Below are 21,775 nucleotides of genomic sequence, written 5' to 3'. Positions count from 1 at the left end.
TCAGCATCTTGTAATGTGTCCTTGAGCCACAGTGGTCTTTTCCTTGTTGGGGGATAGCATGGAGGAGGGTCCATAGGCTCCATGGGATCATCAACGATCTCCTTCTCGGATTCAGGCACAGAAGGACTTCTAGGATATCCATCTCATCACTATTGTCTTCAGGAGGAGTAGGTGGAGGGAAGTCCCTTGCTTTTCTAAGTGCAACTTCTTCATCAAATGTCACATCCCTGTCAACTTCAACCTTCATTTGACTAGAAATATATATTCTAAATGCTTTAGAATCTTCATTATATCCAACAAATGTATCTTTCCTTCTTCTAGCTTCTAGCTTGTTTCTTTTGTCCTTTGGCACATGGAAGTACACGGGGCATCCAGAAATTTGGAGATGACCAATATTGGGCTTGACACCTGTGAATACTTTCTCGGGAGTCTTGTTGGCCAAAGGTCAATGAGGCAACCTATTTTGAACATATACTGCTGTGTTTGTTGCTTCAGCTCAGAAGAACTTTGGCAACTTCCACAATGGACCTGTTCTTTTTCTCAACCACTCCATTTTGTTAGGGAGTGTAAGGCACAATGGTCTCCTTCTTGATTTCTTCCTTCTTACAAAAGTCTATGAATTCATTTAAGATGTATTCCCCACCGTTGTCAGACCTAAAGATCGTTATTTTCTTCCCTGTATGATTTTCCATCAAAGCCTTGAATTCCTTGAATATTTCGAATGTCTCATCCTTGTGCTTCAAATAGTAGATCCATGTCTTCCTTGAGAAATCGTCAATGAAGGTGATGTAATAAAGATGACCCCCAAGTGAATGCACGGGCATTGGACCACATATATCAGAATGAATGAGATGAAGGATTTCTTCCGTCTTGTTTTCGCTAGAGGGGAATGGTCCCCTTGTCTTCTTTCCACTTGCACATCCAGGGCATACTCCATCATGTTGAGCTTGAACATTGGAGAGCCCAGAGACCAGTGTCTTCAACTTAGGAAGTGCATCATAGTGTAGATGGGCTAGCCTTCGGTGCCACAACTCGCTTTGAAGATTTGTATTATGGACCATGGTTAGAAGGAGTGTTCTGGTGACTCTATAGAGTCCTTCAAACCTAGTTCCCAAAGTGAAGGCATTTCTCATGTAGGATTCAACAGGCCAAGTAAGTACTTTTCCTTTAATAAATGCAACCCTAATTCCTTTATCTTCCAAGGCAGATATTGAAACCAAATTCTTATTCAATCCCGACACATTTAATACATCATGAAACAAAACATATTCCCCATAGTTCAAGTGAAATTTGATAGAACCAAAGCCCTTCACGGGATGAGTGGTATTGTCACCAAGGATAATGTTTAGATTTGTCTCCCTCTCTACCAGATCAGAGAGAACCTCCTTGTATCCAAAAAAGTGATGAGGAGCCCCACTATCAACCAACCAACTATCCCAAGAGCCTGGAAGAGATGAACTAGCTAATGCAGAAATAAGAATATATTTAGATTGTTTAGTAACATTGCCTCCATACCTAGAGTTTCTTGGCCTTTTGGGAGGATGATAGCTATCGTCACGATCATCGGGGGAGCCTCTTCTTCTTTCATTCCTTCTTCTATCATCTCTTCTTTCATATGATCTGTTATTGTTGAAGCCACAATTATTGTTATAAGACCTTGAAGAGTTCCTTCTTGGAGTATCTCTCTTTTCGGGACAATCTCGAGCATAGTAACCCTTTCGATGACAATTGTAGCACTCAACATCTCTATTTCGTCTTCTTGATTCCTTGGAATCTTGATTGAATTGAGGAGGATTTCTTGATTTGGATGGCTTTCCCCTCCCTTTCCTTGCATTCTTCTTCTTTCCTTGAGCAACGTAGGTAGAGGGCTCCCCTTTGTTTGATCCTTGAATTCTTCCTCTAGATATCATCCTTGATTCTTCTTGTGTGAGTTTTCCAACAAGGTCATCGAATTTTGAGATGCTGTTGTTGTTGCTTATAGTAATAATGGAAGTTTCCCAAATGGAAGGGAGGCCTCAAAGAGTTACAATCACCAATTCTTTGTCACGTGTGATTTCCCCAACTCTTAGCAATTGATCTCTAATACGAGATATCCTCATTATGTATGATTGCACGGATTCTCTTTTGTTCATTTTCGTGTCTTTGAGTTGATCTTTCAATGAGATGATTTCATTCAAGTTGTTGACTTTATACATGCCACCAATCTTGTCATACATGTCCTTGGACCTTCTCAAATTTCCAACATAAGCAAGTAGATTATCTTGTAAACCATCAGCTATAATTTGCTTTGCCTTTAACTCACCTTTCTTATGCTTGTTTTTGATAGCAGCGGAAGCATGTTCTAGAGGCTCAGGGATTCTTCCTTGAATGGAGTCTAACACATCATTGTTGTTAGCTATGATCTCCAACCTGACTTTCCATGCAACAAAGTTGGATGAATCACCCAACTTTTCATGCTCCTTGAAGAAAGAGGAAGACATTTTTACCAAAAGATTTTCCCTTTTCAATCAACTTCTTGAGAGATGGATGCTCTTGCTCTATGTCTCTTGGGCTTGTCTTCACCTCAGCTCCGATACCATGTTAATTTTTCATCTCTTTCTCTATGCTGCATCTATTACTTAAACAATGTTTAATAGCATTCAATTTCTCAATTTCACTTCTTCAATTTTCCAATGACAGTAGAGCAATAGTAGATAGAACAAATAAACAAATGCGCATAGAAAGACAACCAAGAGACGAGACACAAATTTGGTCAAAGACAGAGTAGGGCAAAACCCACTGTGGGGTAAACCCTTGCAAATCTTCTTATTAGATTGTCTTCAAATGTTCAGCAGAAAGAGTACATCATCCAAGAGTCAAAGTCAAACTTTGACTTAGCCAACATCCAATGTCAATATTCAATACCAAATTATTATCCAAAGCAGAGACAAAGTAAAGAGATGTAGCCAACAATGGTCAAATTTGAACCTTCTGTAATTTGATTCGGTCAACAACATTCAACAACATTAGAGTCAACCCTAACTAGTTAATGGTCAACGGTCAAAACTGTCCTCCAGTAGCTTGGTCAAAGGGCTTTCAATTCGGCCTCCATAGTAGGTCAAAAATATATCAAAACAGTGTGAATTTGAAAAGTCAAACTTGGTCAACATAAAGGTGGAGTCTGCAGTCAAATGTCTGAGATAAGTCATCGGTCAAAGTCATGCGACCTCTTGAAACAGAAACAATCCCAAAGAAAACACAATCAAAGCATGTCAAATGTGCCCAAGTAAACACAGGTCAATGCCTTGAAACAACCTTGCAATTCGGCCCAGTGAAAGGTGTCTTTTGTGCTTTGCACGTGTGAGAGGAGTCCTTCCAATTTTGAGCTGTACGAACCAATAATGAGAGAAGAGAGAGAAGATATGTTGAGTTGATTGATGCTCCAAATGAGGTGTGATGTCTCTTGTATTTATACCAATTCGAGTGGGTGAAAAGACAAGTCGAATGGGCATCTTGAGCCTACATAAATGTGAGGCCGAACTTAAAAATTTTACATGAGAGAGAATAAATTAAAATTTCAACTTCTGCTTACCCAAAAGGGTGATCTTTAGGTCGATTTTGGTCCTCTCGAAGAGAGGAAATTAATGCAACAATTATCTTCATCAAATGAGCTGTCCAAAGTGGAGTTAACCCTAGTTGCATAATTTAACAGCCCTTAGGGGCTGGAAGAACCTAATAGGGTTGATCTTTAGCCATCCCTACCTAGGGAGAAAACACCATTGCCAGATAAAGGTCCTGATTTTGGAAGGGGATCCTTATTTGAAGTATTAAATTGCCCATAACATTCAAGTTTGGTTCACTTAGTTGCATTAATGATCTTTGTCCTTGATGACTAGTTGCTTTCACTAGCCTTCACGTTGTTTCTTGTCAGGAGGTTTAGCATCCCAGGTCTTGGGTAGCTTGTTCACCTTGTACCCAGGTCCCTTTGAGAAGTATATTGGCACAAACAAGTGAAGCACTGAGACTCTTGGGCCTCTTAGCGATAGGATTAGATGACACATGTTCCCGGATATCTCATGCATTGAGGATGTTGGATCACTTTGTACCAGATTTGATGATTCTTTAGGATGACACAGCTGGACCCAACTTGCCCCCAGGCCAACCTTGACACCAATTGATGGATGGAAGTTGATTCAAAGCCCAGATGAGGATGGTGTCACCATGAGAGATTAGGGAGGGCTTGTTGCTCCTAGAAAAGCCCTCAATGTTGGAGTAGAGGAGGCCACTTTGAGCAGTTGGAGACCCATGGAGACCACTTTGTGGTGCCCCAACTGGATCTTGGGACACCATAGGAGGAAATGAGGTGGATTTGAGGGCCAACCCCCAAATCATGGACATGACATGCTTCTACACCACCTTGGAACCTCATCAACCTTGGACATGCCATATGGAACACAGTTATTGCACGTCGTTAGCCCTAGAGAGCTTATGGATCACATGTGTGGGCTAATTAGGGCATATTTGTGAAAGGCTAGTGAGTTGGCTTGTAACTAAGGTTATGTTGCCATCAAACTTGTTTTTAGGAGCTTTATAAGCTAATTAGATGTCATCCTCCTCGTATAAATAGACGAGAGGATCATTGTTTCAAATGATCATCACTTGTGACTTGAATTTGACATCTTGGAGATTTCAACGTCTTGGATTCTTGCGGAGATGTGATTCTATGGCGTATTGCATATTGGAGTTATTTCTTAGCAATGGAGAAGTTATCTTGGATCAATAAAGGATTGTTCATGCATTTTGTCTTGTAAGTAAGCCTTGAATTTGATAAATTTTTGATCTTATGTCTAATGTATGGAATGAATTGATTATCTAGGGTTTTTCTGATGTGCCATTTATTACTGAAGATCAGTTGGAGAGAATCTAGATAACATGACTGTATGCATTACTCATGTATGAAGTGTGAATGGGAATCCCCTTGGTGAACCTTTATAATAGCTCTCCTAAGGGACCTTGATCCCTCACAAAGATAATAATTAGGGTTTTGTGCTAGGGCATCAAAATATCCTTACCCTTTCCAATTTTTAGCAAATTTATCACCTCCATAAACTCCATCATCCCAAGGACTAGGTGCTGGCCTTGCTAATTTGATGGCCACCCATAATTTCATCCCCAAACTCAATTTCGCTCCCCTATTTATGATTTCAGCCCTCTTAAGGTCAAATTGCTAGCTAGGGCTAGGGTGTGAGTTGACCTAGAGGTGGGGTGTTGGCTTGTGGAAAGATTCAACATCAAGGGGAGACTTGATTACCTCAAAATCAATTCCCTTTGGTGGCTAGTCTATCCATCTTAAGGCTGATTTCTCTTTCGCTAGGTTGACCTTGCCCTAGGAAACCCTAGGTTTCAACTTGGGGGCTTATTGAAGGTTTCTTGCTCCATTGGTCTGTTGATACTCATTGGTGGGGAACCTTTTCTTGGAATATTGATTCTAGGGTAATTCCTTTCGCTTGCTATTTCTCAATCCCTAGGTCAATTGTGCTCTAAATAGGCCCTATTAGAGGATGGAGTTGCCTTTATTCACTTGATTGAGCCTTGGACTTGAGAAGATCCATCCTCTTTTAGATTCTCTGGTCACCTTGATCCTTGAACCTAGCATACCTCTCATAGATGACTTATCTAAAGGGATGCCTCCCATTGGTGAAAGTCCATAATGAGTAGGAGGTACACCTCACTGTTGCCCCTTAGTCTAGCTTTTGCCTTGTAGGTTACCCCCTTACAAGGCCTACTAAATTTTGAAGCAACAGGCATCAAAGGGTTTCAAACAATTCACATTCTACATCCGAAGTAGGAAATATTATTTCAAACTTTTGTTGCTTTGTTTTTTGCAGTGTGGAAAAAGTCCCGATAAAATCGGGATTTATTCCCAAAACGCGATTTTTTCAAGAAAAGGATTAAATTGGCCGATTTTTTGCCGACTTTTTAAGAAACGAAAAAATCGGGATTAAATCGAAAAAGTCGGGATTAAATCGGGACTTTTTCCAAAAAATCGTGGTAGTTTCTTTAATGATTTTTTTTTCTTTGAAAAAATCGGGATTTTATTGAAAAAATCGGGATTTTATTGAAAAAGTCGGGATTTTATTGAAAAAGTCCGGATTTTTTTAAAAATGAATATTTTTGTATTTTTTTAATTTTGCCGACTTTTTGCCGACTTTTTCGAAAAACTCCCGACTTTGCCGAGTTTTTCAACTTTTGGACCCTTGCCGAATTAATCCCGACTTCGATCCACATTGGTTTTTTGTGGGTATCATCAATCTCCATTGGTTGGAAGGCATCTAGCTTATGGGGTCAATACCTGGCTCAATAGGAGCCCCCCTCTTTTGGGTAGAGTGTTGGGAGTTGCGAGTAGGGTCTTTGCCACCATGGAGCTATAAAGCTTCTTTTGGGCTAGATCCAACATGGGTTGTGTGAAGCTTATGTCATTATTTTCAGCTTAAATAATTGGTTGAGACTATTGGGTTTGAGTGCCTTCCCTTTTTTTGCAACTTTAGGTCATCCATGTTCCTCTGCATGTGGTTCAACTTAGGAGGTTCTGTTGAGAATTCTAGGGCATCGATATTAGGTGATTTCTCTTCTTTAGATAACTGCTTGTGAATGCTTTTTACTTTCTTAGATTAGGATGTTCCTTTACTTAGATTATTAGTGTTCTTTTTCATTAAACAACTACCAATGCATAAACCATAAAGAGATAAGAGACACAAAATATAGGCTATCATCCAGGGCCAAAACATCTCCTTCTTGAGAGGAAAATCTGAACAAATTCTTCTTCTTATAGAGATTCCAATTGACGAATACCAAGACCAAGACCCTAGACCTTTGTGCCACTCCAAGACCAAGACACACACCTTCCTTGATGAAATGCTTCTCAAAACAAACTTGTTGCTCTTTCCTTCTCCTATGGTTGACACAAGTCAAATTGTTCGCGCTACTGCAATTTCGGTTTTGTCCACAAATCTGTAACCTCGACTTATTTTATACCCTTGCAATTCTCACGTGTGAGCTATTGGAGGTATCTTCCTTCTTCGCTTAACTAGGAGACTCACTCTTATGACCTCGACTATGATTTATGTTGATGTAAAGATATTTTTTTGGGCTTCTTTGCTGATTGAGGAAAACCTATTGCAAAACCTTTAATATATGCCACACGCGTGAGGAAAAGGTAACCAAAACAATGCTTGAATAACTTGGATTCTTCTCCTACTTTCGCTGGATTAGAGGCTTCTACTTCTATTTTTCGCACTTTCTGTTGTACTTCAGATGTATGACCGAAATCTGTGCCAAGAATGAAAGTTGAGCTGCCTATAAATAGTGGTTTTCCCATGCTAATTAGCCGACATGACTTGGAGACAAGGCCGACATGCCTTTTGGAGATTATCTTTCTTTCATCTTAAGCCGACTTGAAGAAGAGGCCTTGTGCTTGTCTTGGAGGGCTTTCATGCTTATTTTAATGACTCATACAAAATGTAATATTCCCAAGAAGGGTCCTTCATACATGGCATTGACTCAATTTGATTTTTATGACTAGATGACAAAACCTAAAGGCTCACAATGGGAGCCATTACAAAAAATAAAATTCCTTGCTCATAAAACCCATGAGACAAGCATCACAATATAATTTTATTTTTCTTCTTTTCATCAATTACATAAAATCACATTTGCATATGTCATTATGAAGACCGAACCTAGTTACACTTTCAACACTCCCTCTTAACAAGGGAGGTATTCATAATGGTACGTGGTCATTCTCAATTTGAAGAATTTCTCATAAGAAGAGTTGGATTGGTAACCCATTTGTAAAGTATCATATCAACCAACATTGTCATATAGCAAGGCCTTAACTAACAACTCTATCTCTCCACGAGATTTGAGCACAACGCTGGTGAGACCATTGATGTATAGACACCCTCATCTTTGTCTCTCTCGGAACATACCCCACCTGGGTTCTCAGGGTGCGTTCCACCAAGACTATTCTTATCATGGATTCCCATTCCTCAAAGAATATCGGTCCTCTACGACTACTCTTATCTTGGATGCCCGAACACATCCTCAAAGAGCATCATATGCGAGATGTTTACCCAATCCTCCATTCTGTCTTACCAAGTGAAAACAAGAATGATGTGTTAGCTCTCTCAATTAGGGAGGACATATCTATTCCAATATAGGAATGTGTACTCATCCCTACGGAAGGAATGTACCTAAGCTCCCTCTTGACTTAGGAGTTTTGGTTCCAAGTTTCTACCAAGTAAGAAACTTGTTTCCAGGCTCCCTCTTAATTCGGGACCTACAACAACTCCTCAGGTGGAGATGATGGGATAACCAACTGCTTGAAGAACTCCTCCTCACGATGTCATGAATTTCTTTTCATCAATTACATAAAATCACAATTACGTGTCATTATGAAGACCAAACCTAGTTACACTTTTCAACACTCCCTCTTAACTAGGGAGGTATTCATAATGGTACTTGGTCATTCTCAATTTGAAGAATTTCTCATAAGAAGAGTTGGATTGGTAACCTATCTGTATAGTATTATATAAACCAGCATTGTCATATAGCAAGGCCCTGACTAACAACTCTATCTCTCCACGAGATTTGAGCACAACGCTGGTGAGACCAATGATGTATAGACACCCTCATCATTGTCTCTCTTGGAACATACCCCACCCGAGTTCTTAGGGTGTGTTCCACTAGGACTATTCTTATCTTGGATTCCCAGTCCTCAAAGAATATCGGTCCTCTACGACTACTCTTATCTTGGATGCCCTAACACATCCTCAAAGAGCATCAGATGCCAAATGTTTACCCAATCCTCCATTTTGTCTTCCCAAGTGAAAACAAGAATGATGTGTCTATTTCTCCCTCTTAATTAGGGAGGACATATCTATTCCAATATAGGAATGTACTCATTCTTACAAAAGGAATGTACCTAAGCTGCCTCTTGACTTGGGAATTTTGCTTCCAAATTTCTACCAAGTAAGAAACTTCTTTCTAGGCTCCTTCTTAATTAGGGACCTACAACAACTCCTTAGGTGGAGATGATGGGACAACCAACTGCTTGAAGAACTCCTCCTCACGATGTCATGAATTTCTTTTCATTATCTAGGAGTCTTCATGTTTGGGACTTCTTCATAGGGCACAAACCATCTATCACTTTCATCCGTGAGCTAGTCCTGTCATCATCGGAAAGTGATCCATCTGTTCATATCTGGCCTTCCTTCCATGTTGCCTTCTTCATGCCATGTTTCCATAAGGATTTTTCATCCTACTACATGGGCATCAATGGTGGAATATATCCATAGATCTTCCCTCGGTAGCCCTGCATAAGCCCATCCAGACACTTAAATCATAGTTACCTTTGTGATGGTCTTTCATCATGACATCTTCTAGTTTGCATTAGCATCCTGCATACATATCGACACATCTCCCAAAGATATATATTTTCAAGGGTCTCTTTCTTTTTCAGACTCCATCAGAGTATTCATATCTTTCATGGAGATATCCTAGTCGAATTTTCTTGGTCTTTCAAATGTTGATTGTCTTTACCATGGTTGCATATTCCTCGATCTCTTCCTTCCTTTCTTTACATATTTCATTCCCAGGTACTTCCAATTAGAGTTCCTCCAATTAATGTCAACCACCTCATACTTCATATGAGGACATATTATGTTGATTTCATCTAGTGAATGTGTGACCCATGCATTCACGCATCCCTTCAAGGGAGGAGATTCTTCCTTTTGATTATGCTCTCAAGATAGAGAATTGATCCATGTTACCTGCAACCATTGACATGAATCTACAATATCGAATGTAAGCATATATACCTCATTTTTCCTTTGGGTCATTCAGACTTCTTGTAGCAGCTCCCTTGATTGAAAAAGCTTCAATCCCTTGTTCTGCTTCTTTTATGACATCATACCATCATCCCATGAATTCCACAAGTTTGGAATTCTTGATGAAACACTTGCTTTCTCTCTTGATCGATGAACCTTCTGATGAAGATCTCATCAAAGAATCTTGAGGATCTAGAGTATCGCCATCAGTAGATGTTTCCTTTTGACAGATGTATGATGAACCTTGCACTAGATGACCTTGCCACTTATGTTCCCAATGAGGTTCCCAAGAGCTATATCCTTGACTTCGATAGATCCTAACCATCTTTCATGCTTCTCTATGATGATGTCCCGAGCTCTTGCTTTCAATGCTTCTATGATTCCTTGATGCATCCCATTATTTTACTTAGTCATGATAGCCATATCTTACAATAGAAGACCTAGGAACTTGAAAATAACTTATGTGAGGAAGGCTATCTTAGTTATGGAGATCTCTTACTTCCTCTTTCTTGGACTTCTTCTTTTCGGCTTCCTGTACTTCTTTGGTGATATGGGCTTCTTCTCTTCCTCTTTTGTTATTGTTTTTCTTGGTCTTAGGACAATCTCTTTTGTAGTGCCCATATTCTGGACACCCATAACATTGAATCTTAGTCATGTCCTTTTTCCGAGAACTAGACTTCCCAAATTTTCCTTTTCTTCTTGTCATTGTAGCATAAGCTTGATTTTGCTCACCTGCTCCCACATCAAATTTGGCCTTTAGTCTAGATTCTTCAATATTGCACAGGGACCATAGATCCTGGAATGGAGCGGCTTCTTTCTTCCCATAAATACTTGAAGTAAAGTTACCCTACTCCTCCGGTAGTGCATTTAGACAACTGTAGTCATTTCTCTATCAGGCATGACTTCTCTTAGATCTTGAAGTTGATCTTGGATCTCAGATATCCTCATAAAGTTTGAGGCTATTCCATCTTCCCCAGATATCTTCAGCTTGTAGAGTTCTTGCCTTAATGAGATGACTTCTCCAGCAGTGCTTATAGAATACAACTATACCAGTTTGTCATAGATTTCTTTTGAAGTTTCGAGTTTAGATACATATGGGATGAGGGGATCCTTGATTGATTCTATGAGAATCCTTTGAGCCCTAACTTCCCCTTTCATATACTTGGCAAGAGCTTGAGCATCTTCCTTTCTTGGTTTAGTGATAGATCCTTTGACATGTTCCATAATGTTATTTTCAATGAGATTCAAATCTATCCTTTTCTTCCATGCAAGATAGTTTGAATCCCCAACCAATTTGCTACTTTCCTTGCAAAAAGACATTTTGACTGATTTAGATGTGGACATTAAATATAATTGATAGGATGCGCCTTCTCCTTTCTGCTTCCTTGATGTTGATGATGATATAGAGAATATAAAAATTCTCCTTGATGAAGATAGGTTTCTTCAATAATGATCCTTGATCTCACAGAGAGGGAGATCCTTTTTGATGGTGAAGTCTTGTTGATGAAGATCAATGATGACTTCTAGATGATGTCTTCAATGGTAGGAATCTTGTTTCAAAGAGAGATCGTCTTTGAGTCTTGATGACAACACCTTTTGATTTAGCTTCCTTTGGATGAATAGTCTTCAAAACACTTCAACTTGATTCGTAGATCTTTTCAACTTGAGTAGATGTAGGGTTTTGGCCTTCTTTTCTTGATGATGATCCCAATACTTCTTTGTAGACTTCTTTGATCTAGGGTTTTGATGCTTTCTTTGTAGATCTTGACTTCAAGATGATCTTCGCTTTCATGCCTTCTTTGAGATTTGATCCTTGAGTGCCCCTTGATAAGATGCCCTTTTTTGACTTTGTTACCTTAGCTCCGATACCATGTTGAGAAATCTAGGGCATCGATATTAGGCGATTTCTCTTCTTTAGATAACTGCTTGTGAATGCTTTTTACTTTCTTAGATTAGGATCTTCCTTTACTTAGATTATTAGTGTTCTTTTTCATCAAACAACTATCAATGCATAAACCATAAAGAGACAAGAGACACATAATATAGGTTATTAGCTAGGGCCAAAACCTCTCCTTCTTGAGAGATAATCCTGAAAAAATTCTTCTTCTTATAGAGATTCCAATTCACAAATACCAAGACCAAGACCCCAGACCTTTGTGCCACTCCAAGACCAAGACACAAACCTTCCTTGATGAAATCCTTCTTGAAACAAACTTGTTGCTCTTTCCTTCTCCTATGGTCGACACAAGTCAAACTGTTTGCACTACTACAATTTCTGTTTTATCCACAGATCTGCAACCTCGACTTATCTTATACCCTTGCAATTCTCACGTGTGAGCAGTTGGAGGTATCTTCCTTCTTCGCTTTACTAGGAGACTCACTCTTATAACATCAACTGTGATATATGCTGATATAAAGATCATTTTCTGGGCTTCTTCGCTGACTGAGGAAACCCTACTGCAAAACCTTTAATATATGCTACACGTGTGAGGAATGTTGAAGAATCTAGGGCAAAGTAGTGTAGTGTGATTCTTCGTTACTTGATAACAATTTGTGGAGTATTTTTACTTTTCCTTATTAGCTTCTTCTTCTTCTTCTTCTTATTAGTGCATATGTGTGTACTTCATCAAACTGCTACCAAAACATAAAAACAAGAACACAAGATATTGGCTCTCTGCCAGGGCCAAAACCTCTCTTCTTTTGAGAGGAAAACCCTTTAGTGAATTTCTCTTATTGAAGCTTCTATTGATCAATGCCAAACCCTAGACCCTTGACTAGAATATCCTCCAAGCACAAGTCAAGCCCTTTCTCCTTTCTGTGCTTTGTTTCGTGGCACATAGGCTTCCTTCTTCCGACACTTTGTTCCATGACACTTCATTCTCCTCCTTTTGACACTTCGATCTTCTTTCAACTTGTTAGTAAACCTCGTTGCACTTGCTCTAGAGGAGATACCTTTGATGATACCCATTTCCTATGATGATTCCTTTTTTGTCTTCACCAATCAATGAACTTGTATGACTGTAATGGAAGAGTTGTTATGACAACATGGACAACCTCTTTACCTTCGCAGGTGTGACTGTTTTCTTTGTGATTTAGACCTCTTCCTTCTTCGCTTGAGAGGGCTCCTTCTACGCTTGAGTGAGGGGCCTTATAGGCCTGCTTAGATTGCCCAACCAATGATGTTATGTGACTGTGATGATAGTGCTGCAATGACTGCAGGAAGAGGCTTTGTTTCTCGCACGTATGACTGTTTTCTACACTAGAAATCAGTCCTCTCAACTTCAGCCTAGACTCCTTGTACGCTGCACTAGAGGCTCCCTTTCTTGTCACTTGATCACCATTTGTCTTCCTCGTTTTCTACGCTAATTTCAAAGCTATGAATGCGTTCTATTTGAGTGGTGTAATGAACCTAATATATAGGTGTCTGCTCCTTTTAGGCCGACTTGACTTTTATGCTTCGGATTTCTTCTTTTTAGGATGTTGTTGCTTGGAGGATGCTTGTGACTTTGCTTGGAGGTATTCTCTTGACCATAATACATACACATACAAGGTGTAACATGCCCTTAAGGCCTTCAACATTTCCTTTTGACTATTTGACTCACCTATAGCACTTTAACTAGTGTTAGACCTATTTCAATGAGCAAGAAACTCATTGACATATATTATAAAAATAATATTTCTTTTCTTGAATAAGTACAAATATCAAAAGTACATTTATGAAGACCGAACCTAGTTACATTTCCTTCAACACTCCCTCTTAACTAGGGAGGTATTCATACAACATTACAAGGTGTTTGGCTATTATCAATCTTTGAAGAATTCACATAAGAGAAACTGGATTTGCAATCCATCTGTTATAGCATCATATCCATCAGCATTGTCATAGTGCAAGGCCTTGACTAACAACTCCATCTCTCTACGAGACCATGAGCTACAATGTTGTCGAGACCAATGATTTATAAACACCTTCATCATTGTCTCTCAAGGTACATACCCACCCGGGTGTTCACTGAGTATGACCTTCTAGGACTATTCTTATCTTGGGTTTCCCAACCGTTGAAGAATATCGTTCCTCTTGCCTACTCTTGTCTTGGATGCCCTACACATCCTCAAAGAGTATCAGATGCCAGATGATTACCCAATCCTCCCATTCTTTCTTCCCAAGTGAAGACATGAGTGTTGTGTCTATCTTGTGTCTACATTTCTATTCATGGCCTTCATCTAGACTTATGGCTGTTAGTCTTGATTTAGTGCATGACCCATGAGATGGAAAAACACAAATGTCACTCCTTTGTAATCAAGGGTGATTCAAAAACTCCCTCTTGATTAGGGATTTGTCAAGGCTCCCTCTTAACTAGGTACTCCATTCATCAACAACTTCTTCGTGGGTTCTTCAGCTGCTTGATCTCCTTCCTTTCTTGATGTCATGAAGTCTTTGTTCGAACTTCTTCTAGGTAGGGCACCATCCATTGATCACTTTCCTTCCTGGTTTGTCATGTCATTGCTTCCTTCGTGGAAAGTGGCTTTCATGTCATACATCAGGTTTTCTTGTCATCTAGCTACTCTTTTGTCATCTTGTCCATGCTTCATAATACTCTTCTCATGGATGCTTCGTTGTACTTGCTTGTTTACATGCTTTGATCTAGTAGCCCATCATCACTTCATCCTGATATTGCTTCAACATTACTTTTTCTTTTGCTGGATGGCTTCTTCATCACGACATCTTCGTAGAGTAGAATCAATTATCTGTATTTTTATATCTCCAAGGCCTTCATCGGTGTCAAGGGTCCTTCCTTCCTTTGTCAGATTTGTCCTGCCTTCTTTCGGGAGATATCTTCAAAGTATTTTTGTCAAATAGTGATTCTCGGTGATCATGGTGTTCTTCACATGCTTGATCTCTTTCTTCATTTGCTTCTTCTTAGATAGATGTGTCAACCATCTTATGCTTCTTGTGAGAGCATTTCTTCATTGCTTGCTTCTTGGACTAGTCAACATTTCTTCTTGCTTCTTAGTCAACAATCTTATAATCCTTATGTGAACAAATACTTTTGTTGACCTTCATTGCAACGTAGTACATGCCTTCGAGCATGTCCTTGGTGAAAGAGATTCTTTCATACTTGATCATGTTATAGAACTATTCCCATGATTCAATAATATACAAATGATAACATGACTAAACTTTGATGCATACATACCTCATCTTGGTTCTCCTTTGATTATCTTAGCTTCATTTGGTTGTCCTTGGTGTGGCCCTTCTTGCTTCATCTTAGCTTGCCTGCATATCACCCTTTTCTTGAATCCCATGAATGGGATTCATGATGAGACCTTTGCTTTGGTTCATAAACCTTCTTTTGAAGATTCCATTATATGATCGTAAAGACCCTTGCCTTGCAAATGTTTTATTTCTTTTGATGATGGAGGTCTTCTAAGATTCTTAATCAGGATCAATCTTCTTTTATCATGGATGAGGTCCTATACTAGGTATGCTCCTTCTATATGAATATCTTGAGCTATATCTACCATGCTCCTATATTCTAGAAGATATTTCTACCCATGCATTTTATTCTCATTATAAATGCTACATCTTCATGAGTATCTAGAACTCTATGTACTTCATGCTTCTAGATTCTAGAAGATGTTTCTAGTCATGCAATTTTATTTTATTCCTACATGCTCCTATCTTACTCAAAACCTTGGAAGAATACTTGAAGTAAAGAGTTTGACCTAGTCATAGTAGAGATCCGGAGGATCTTCCTTCTTTTGCTTCTTTTCTTCTTCTTCCACCTCTTGAGTCATGTGAGCTTCTTCCCTCTTTATTTTGTTGTTGTTGTCCTGCTTAAGGTTAGGACAATTCCTTTTGTAGTGTCCATATTCTTGGCATCCAAAGCATTGGATTTTGGACATGTCTTTGTTGTTTGTTCTTCATGGACCAAATTTGCCAAATTTTCCCTTTCTCTTGGCCATGGCAGCAAATGCTTGCTCCTTTGATCCCACATCTTCTTTTGCTTTAAGTCTGTTTTCCTCTGTCTTGCATAGAGACCACATTTCACTGAGAGTGGTTACTTCCTTCTTGGCATATATGCTTGATGTGAAGTTGCCCCAATCCTCAGGTAGAGCATTGAGTACTATAGTTGTCATCTCTTTGTCAGACATGACTTTCCCAAGCTCTTGAAGTTGATCTCTCATTTCAGATATTTTCATGAAGTAGGGAGCTATTCCTTCCTTTGTTATCTTCATCTTGTATAATTCATTTCTCAGAGATATTACTTTTTCGGTTGTGGATACCAAGAATAACTCTACTAGCTTATCATAAATTTCTTTTGATGTTTCAAATTTGGAGACATAGGGGATAAGAGAGTCTTTGATTGATTCTATCAGAATCCTTTGAGCTCTTGTCTCATCCTTATTGTACTTGGCTAAGGCTTGAGTTTGTTCCTTAGCAGGGATAGTGATATTCCCTTTGACATGTTCTAGGAGTTCATTCTCCTTGAGAAGTAGATCAGTCCTCTTCTTCCATGCAAGAAAGTTATTGGTACCTACCAATTTATTGCTTTCCTTGCAAAAAGACATTGATGTATATTCAGAAGGGGACATGTACTTACTTGATAGATTTTTGAGATGTGATGGATTTGCTTCCTCCTTGAAGACTTGATGGCTTGCCTTCCTTGGATTTTGATGTTCTTCAAGTTGCCTTCTCCAAGTGGACTTGCTTGATGATGAGATTTGCTTGAAGACTTGTAGCTTGATGTAGGTCCTGCTTCAATCTGCTCTTCTTTGTAGGTGCCTTTATGTAAGGCTCTTCTTCTAGCTTTGTAGACCTCTTTGATGAATGATGGATTGTATGCTCTTCTTGTTGTTGAAGTGATTGAGACTTCTAGGCTTGATGCTTCAACTTTGTAGATGCTTCTCCCTTGATGAGTGTTCTTGAGATGCCCTTTCCTTGATGTGTCACCTTAGCTCTGATACCATGTTGAAGAATCTAGGGCAAAATAGTGTAGTATGATTCTGCGTTACTTGATAACAATTTGTGGAGTATTTTTACTTTTCCTTATTAGCTTATTCTTCTTCTTCTTATTATTAGTGCAACTGCTACCAAAACATAAAAACAAGAACACAAGATGTTGGCTCTCTGCCAGGGCCAAAATCTCTCTTCTCTTGAGAGGAAAACCTTTTAGTGAATTTCTCTTATTGAAGCTTCTATTGATCAATGCCAAACCCTAGACCCTTGACTAGAATATCCTCTAAGCACAAGTCAAGACCTTTCTCCTTTCTGCACTTTGTTTCCTGGCACATATGCTTCCTTCTTCTGGCACTTTGTTCCGCGGCACTTCGTCCTCCTCCTTCTGGCACTTCGTTCTTCTTTCAACTTGTTAGTAAACCTTGTTGCACTTGCTCTAGAGGAGATACCTTTGATGAGACCCTTTTCCTATGATGATTCCTTTCTTGTCTTCACCAATCAATGAACTTGTATGACTGTAATGGAAGGGCTGTTATGACAGCAGGGACAGCCTCTTTACCTTCGCACGTGTGACTGTTTTCTTTGTGATTTAGACCTCTTCCTTCTTCGCTTGAGAGGGCTCCTTCTACGCTTGAGTGAGGGGCCTTATAGGCCTGCTTAGATTGCCCAACCAATGATGATAGTGCTGCAATGACCGAAGGAAGAGGCTCTGTTTCTCGCACGTGTGACTGTTTTCTACCCTAGAAAACAGTCCTCTCAACTTCGGCCTAGACTCCTCCTTGTACGCTGCACTAGAGGCTCCCTTTCTTGTCACTTGATCACCCTTTTTCTTCCTCGTTTTCTGCGCTAATTTCAGAGCTATGAATGCGTTCTATTTGAGTGGTGTAATGACCCTAATATATAGGTGTCTGCTCCTTCTTTTAGGCCGACTTGACTTTTATGCTTCGGATTTCTTCTTTTTAGGATGTCGTTGCTTGGAGGATGCTTGTGACTTTGCTTGGAGGTATTCTCTTGACCATAATACATACACATACAAGGTGTAACATGCCCTTAAGGCCTTCAACATTTCCTTTTGACTATTTGACTCACCTATAGCACTTTAACTAGTGCTAGACCTATTTCAATGAGCAAGAAACTCATTGACATATATTATAAAAATAATATTTCTTTTCTTGAATAAGTACAAATATCAAAAGTACATTTATGAAGACCGAACCTAGTTACATTTCCTTCAACAAGGAAAAGATAACCAAAACAATGCCTGAATAACTTGGATTCTTCTCCTACTTCTTGCGCTGTATGAGAGGCTTCTAGTTCTGTTTTTCGCACTTTCTGTTGTACTTCAGATGTATGACCGAAATCTATGCCAAGAATGAAAGTCGAGCTGCCTATAAATAGTAGTTTGCCCACGCTAATTAGCCAACATGACTTGGAGACAAGGCCGCCATGCCTTTTGGAGATTATCTTTCTTTCATCTTGAGCTGACCTGAAGGGTCTTTCATACATGGCATTGACTCAATTTGACTTTTATGACTAGATGACAAAACCTAAAGGCTCACAATGGGAGCCATTACTAAAAATAAAATTCCTTGCTCATAAAATCCATGAGACAAGCATTACAATAATAATTTTATTTTTCTTCTTTTCATCAATACTTAAAATCACAATTACATATGTCATTATGAAGACCGAACATAGTTACACTTTTCAACAGGTTCAACTAGAGAGGCTAGAGGCTAGGAGTGTGGGAGATTGAATTTTTGCTAGTATGGGGCAATTTTTTGTTCTATGGCTTCGACATTGCCACCTGATAGTGGGGAGATTGATATATCACATTGGCTATCAGATAACATGACCTCCCACCCTAATGTAAACGAATTCTTTCTCATCTTTGGAGATATCAACCCCTGGACAAGCCTTTTTCTGAGCCCATAGGTTGAGGAACTGTGCTGGTTTGTTGCATATAATGCCGCCAATTGGGGCTGAAATTCTTTCCAGGAAAGCCTGAAATTGCAAAGGCTTGCTTGGGAATTCTACCCGTACCGGGGACTATAGGTTGGAGGTTTTGTCAATGGAGAATTCTTCATGCCATTTGATAAATATTAAAAACAACTAGGGTATTATGACACATCCAGAGGCTGCAGGAGAAAATGTCAAATTGCGCTTTACCTCCTTGAACGAGAATTGGAAAAATCCCTTAGTGAGGCTTTCGATGGAAGTGCAGATCCATCTGTGGGTATCCCCAAGATTCTTTTGCTAGTATGGGGCAATTTTTTGTTCTATGGCTGGGACTTTGCCACCTGATAGTGGGGAGATTGATATATCACATTGGCTGTCAGATAACATGACCTCCCACCCTAATGTAAACTAATTCTTTCTCATCTTTGGAGATATCAACCCCTAGACAAGTCTTTTTCTGAGCCCATAGGTTGAGGAACTGTGCTGGTTTGTTGCATATAATGCTGCCAATTGGGGCTGAAATTCTTTCCAGGAAAGCCTGAAATTGCAAAGGCTTGCTTGGGAATTCTACCCATACCGGGGACTATAGGTTGGAGGTTTTGTCAATGGAGAATTCTTCATGCCATTTGATAAAAAGAACTAGGGTTTTATGACACATCCAGAGGCTGCAGGAGAAAATGTCAAATTGCGCTTTACCTCCTTCAAGGAGAATTGGAAAAATCCCTTGGTGAGGCTTTAGATGGAAGTGCAGATCCATCTGTGGGTATCCCTAAGATTCTTTGGCCCAGGCCTTAATCACAGCTTTCGGTGGGATTCAGAGGAGAGATACTCCAGTACTGTGTGCTTTTTCAATATGTCACAAATTGAATTATATTGAGTCAAGAATGTCAACAGGGGATTAATTAGAGGGCATTTCATTACCTCATGTACCCTCTTGGAATGAGCTTCCACAGAGCCATGGGAAGATACCCTGCATGATTGCTAAATTGGCAGCATTAGATGTCTGGGTGGCCATTAAGTGCTTTCCTGCTTGCTTATGACAGGCATGAAAAGGTTGCAGCTTCTGGCTTGTGCAAGGAAGATCCGCTAAACTCCAAAACAATAATTGCGACAGCTAGGGCAATAACTTAAACCAAGCCCTAGATCTCCTTGCCTAATACTATTTTATTTGTTAGTTACATGTTTTATGTCTTTTTCAGCTAGATAGAGTAGAATTTCGATTATTCTCTTTACAGAGTGTTTGAATTATTTGTGTTAATTCTTTCACTTGCTCTTGCTCAAATTAATAATTAAAGAGAGCTTCCACTTTTATCTTCTGGATTGTCATACTTCAGCTTAATTTCAAACCAACGATGAAACTCAAAATCACCTTCATTTTATAATGCTTTGCTGAAATCTATGTTATAGGTTAAGAATTAAAATCACATCTACTGTGGCAGCTCTAATCACTCCTTCCCCTGTTTAATTATCTAGATTTCCTTCCCAGTCTCTAAACTTGCTTCATCTGTTTCATAAGAGAGTCTTGTCCAATCCAAGTCGGAGGCTTTATTGAGGCAACCTTTCTGGACTGGCTGTCAGTGATGCATACACTGTATTTGTTAAAGCATATAGAACATTGATTTAATATCCATGTGTATACATGCAGGAGAATCAATATCCACCTCCAAACTTCAGGAGAATGTTGTCATCAAAGTTGAAATCACTAGTAATATGTGGGAAACTGGTCAAGGTAATTTCTTAAAATAATCAATTGTGACATTTACCAGCCAATTTACTTGAGATAAACTTTGACCTTGTTTTCTCTATATTTGAAATTTGTCAACTGCAGATAAGACAAAACTACGTGATAAATGGTAGTTTTCGTCCAGATGATGAGAAAGTCCCCAAAAATGAGAAAGTGGAAAAGCATGTCACAACCCTTAGTAAGAACTCTTCAAAAAAGGTGGTAGGGGAAGTTGGTATCGCAGTTAAATCTGAGGTTGATGTAGAAGTTTCTAAGATGAGAAGGATGAATGCCGAAGAGGCTGCTAAAGCAGCAGCTGTTGCTGTTGCTGAAGCAGAGGCAGCTATTGCAGCAGCAGAACAAGCAGCATGTGAAGCAGCGGCTGCAGAGGCTGAGGCTGAAGCTGCAGAGGCTTTTGCAGAAGCAGCGATGATGGCACTGGTGAACTCTAGAAGTTGTTAGTAGTCATCTTCAAATGATGAGGGATTTTGTTGTGCCAGTTTTATGGTGCTGGTGAACATTTGCTATTGGATAGCTCTTGATAGCACAAGTTAGACAGTAGTTCCATTATCTTATTGTTTTCTTTTGGGCAGTGGTACTTCTGAACAGATGTGAGGTCCTGTTGTAGAATAAATTTTCATTTGATCTTGTAATTATGTTCATTAGCTTTTCTCAGCAGGAGGTGTATTATAAAAATTCCCTTTTTCCTGCATGGTAAACATTCTCTTGGGTGGTTAAGGATGGAAGCACTTCTTATTGACTTCCCTGTACAGTTCGTACACCATGAATATTTCGTATTTTCAAGCAACTGATGAGTTTAGCTTGTTTTCAGTGTACCTTTTTCATATCATTCAATGAAACTCACTAGCTGGGCTTAGTTAAAAGATAACTATTTATTCCGATTCATTCACAGTTAGCTATTAATTCTGTTAAAATTAATTAGTTATAGTTTAAGGCTCTGATGACTATATTTCAACGACTTTTTGATGTTATGTTTATATTATATAATAAATTACTAACATTGTAAATGTAGGAATTTACAGGGTAAGTTCCTCAGAAAGAATACCAAAAGGACACCGCTCACAACCAGATCACAGATCAATACACCAGTGTTTTTGACGTGGTTAAAACCCTCAAAGAGGGAAACAGTCCACGGCCTGTCCCAACGTGGGTACTACAGGGAATTTATTAATCAAAGAATGAAAATTTACATAAGCTTCTCTCATGCACGGATTACCCGAACAATGACCCTCCATGCGCTTTAAATAG

At 39.3% G+C, this 21,775-nt stretch overlaps 1 protein-coding gene across 1 annotated transcript in view; it reads left to right on the top strand.

The window, feature by feature from the left end:
- The window catches only part of LOC149225254 (telomere repeat-binding factor 1-like), a 70,776-nt gene extending 49,381 nt beyond the window's left edge, over positions 1–21,395 (top strand). Inside the window, exons 5-6 of the mRNA XM_089377020.1 lie at positions 20,429–20,512; positions 20,612–21,395. Of these exons, the coding sequence (XP_089233146.1) occupies positions 20,429–20,512; positions 20,612–20,968 (441 nt within the window). The 3' untranslated portion in view covers positions 20,969–21,395. The remainder of the gene's footprint in view (positions 1–20,428; positions 20,513–20,611) is intronic.
- Positions 21,396–21,775: the final 380 nt, after the last annotated feature.

Source organism: Pinus tabuliformis, chromosome J (genome assembly GCF_031772625.1).
Source record: "Pinus tabuliformis cultivar Carrire ecotype Pingquan chromosome J, CPIR1, whole genome shotgun sequence".
Classification (NCBI taxonomy): Eukaryota; Viridiplantae; Streptophyta; class Pinopsida; order Pinales; family Pinaceae; genus Pinus; species Pinus tabuliformis.
The sequence above is the reverse complement of the archived record's forward strand: the minus strand, read 5'-3'. Positions and strand labels throughout refer to the sequence as shown.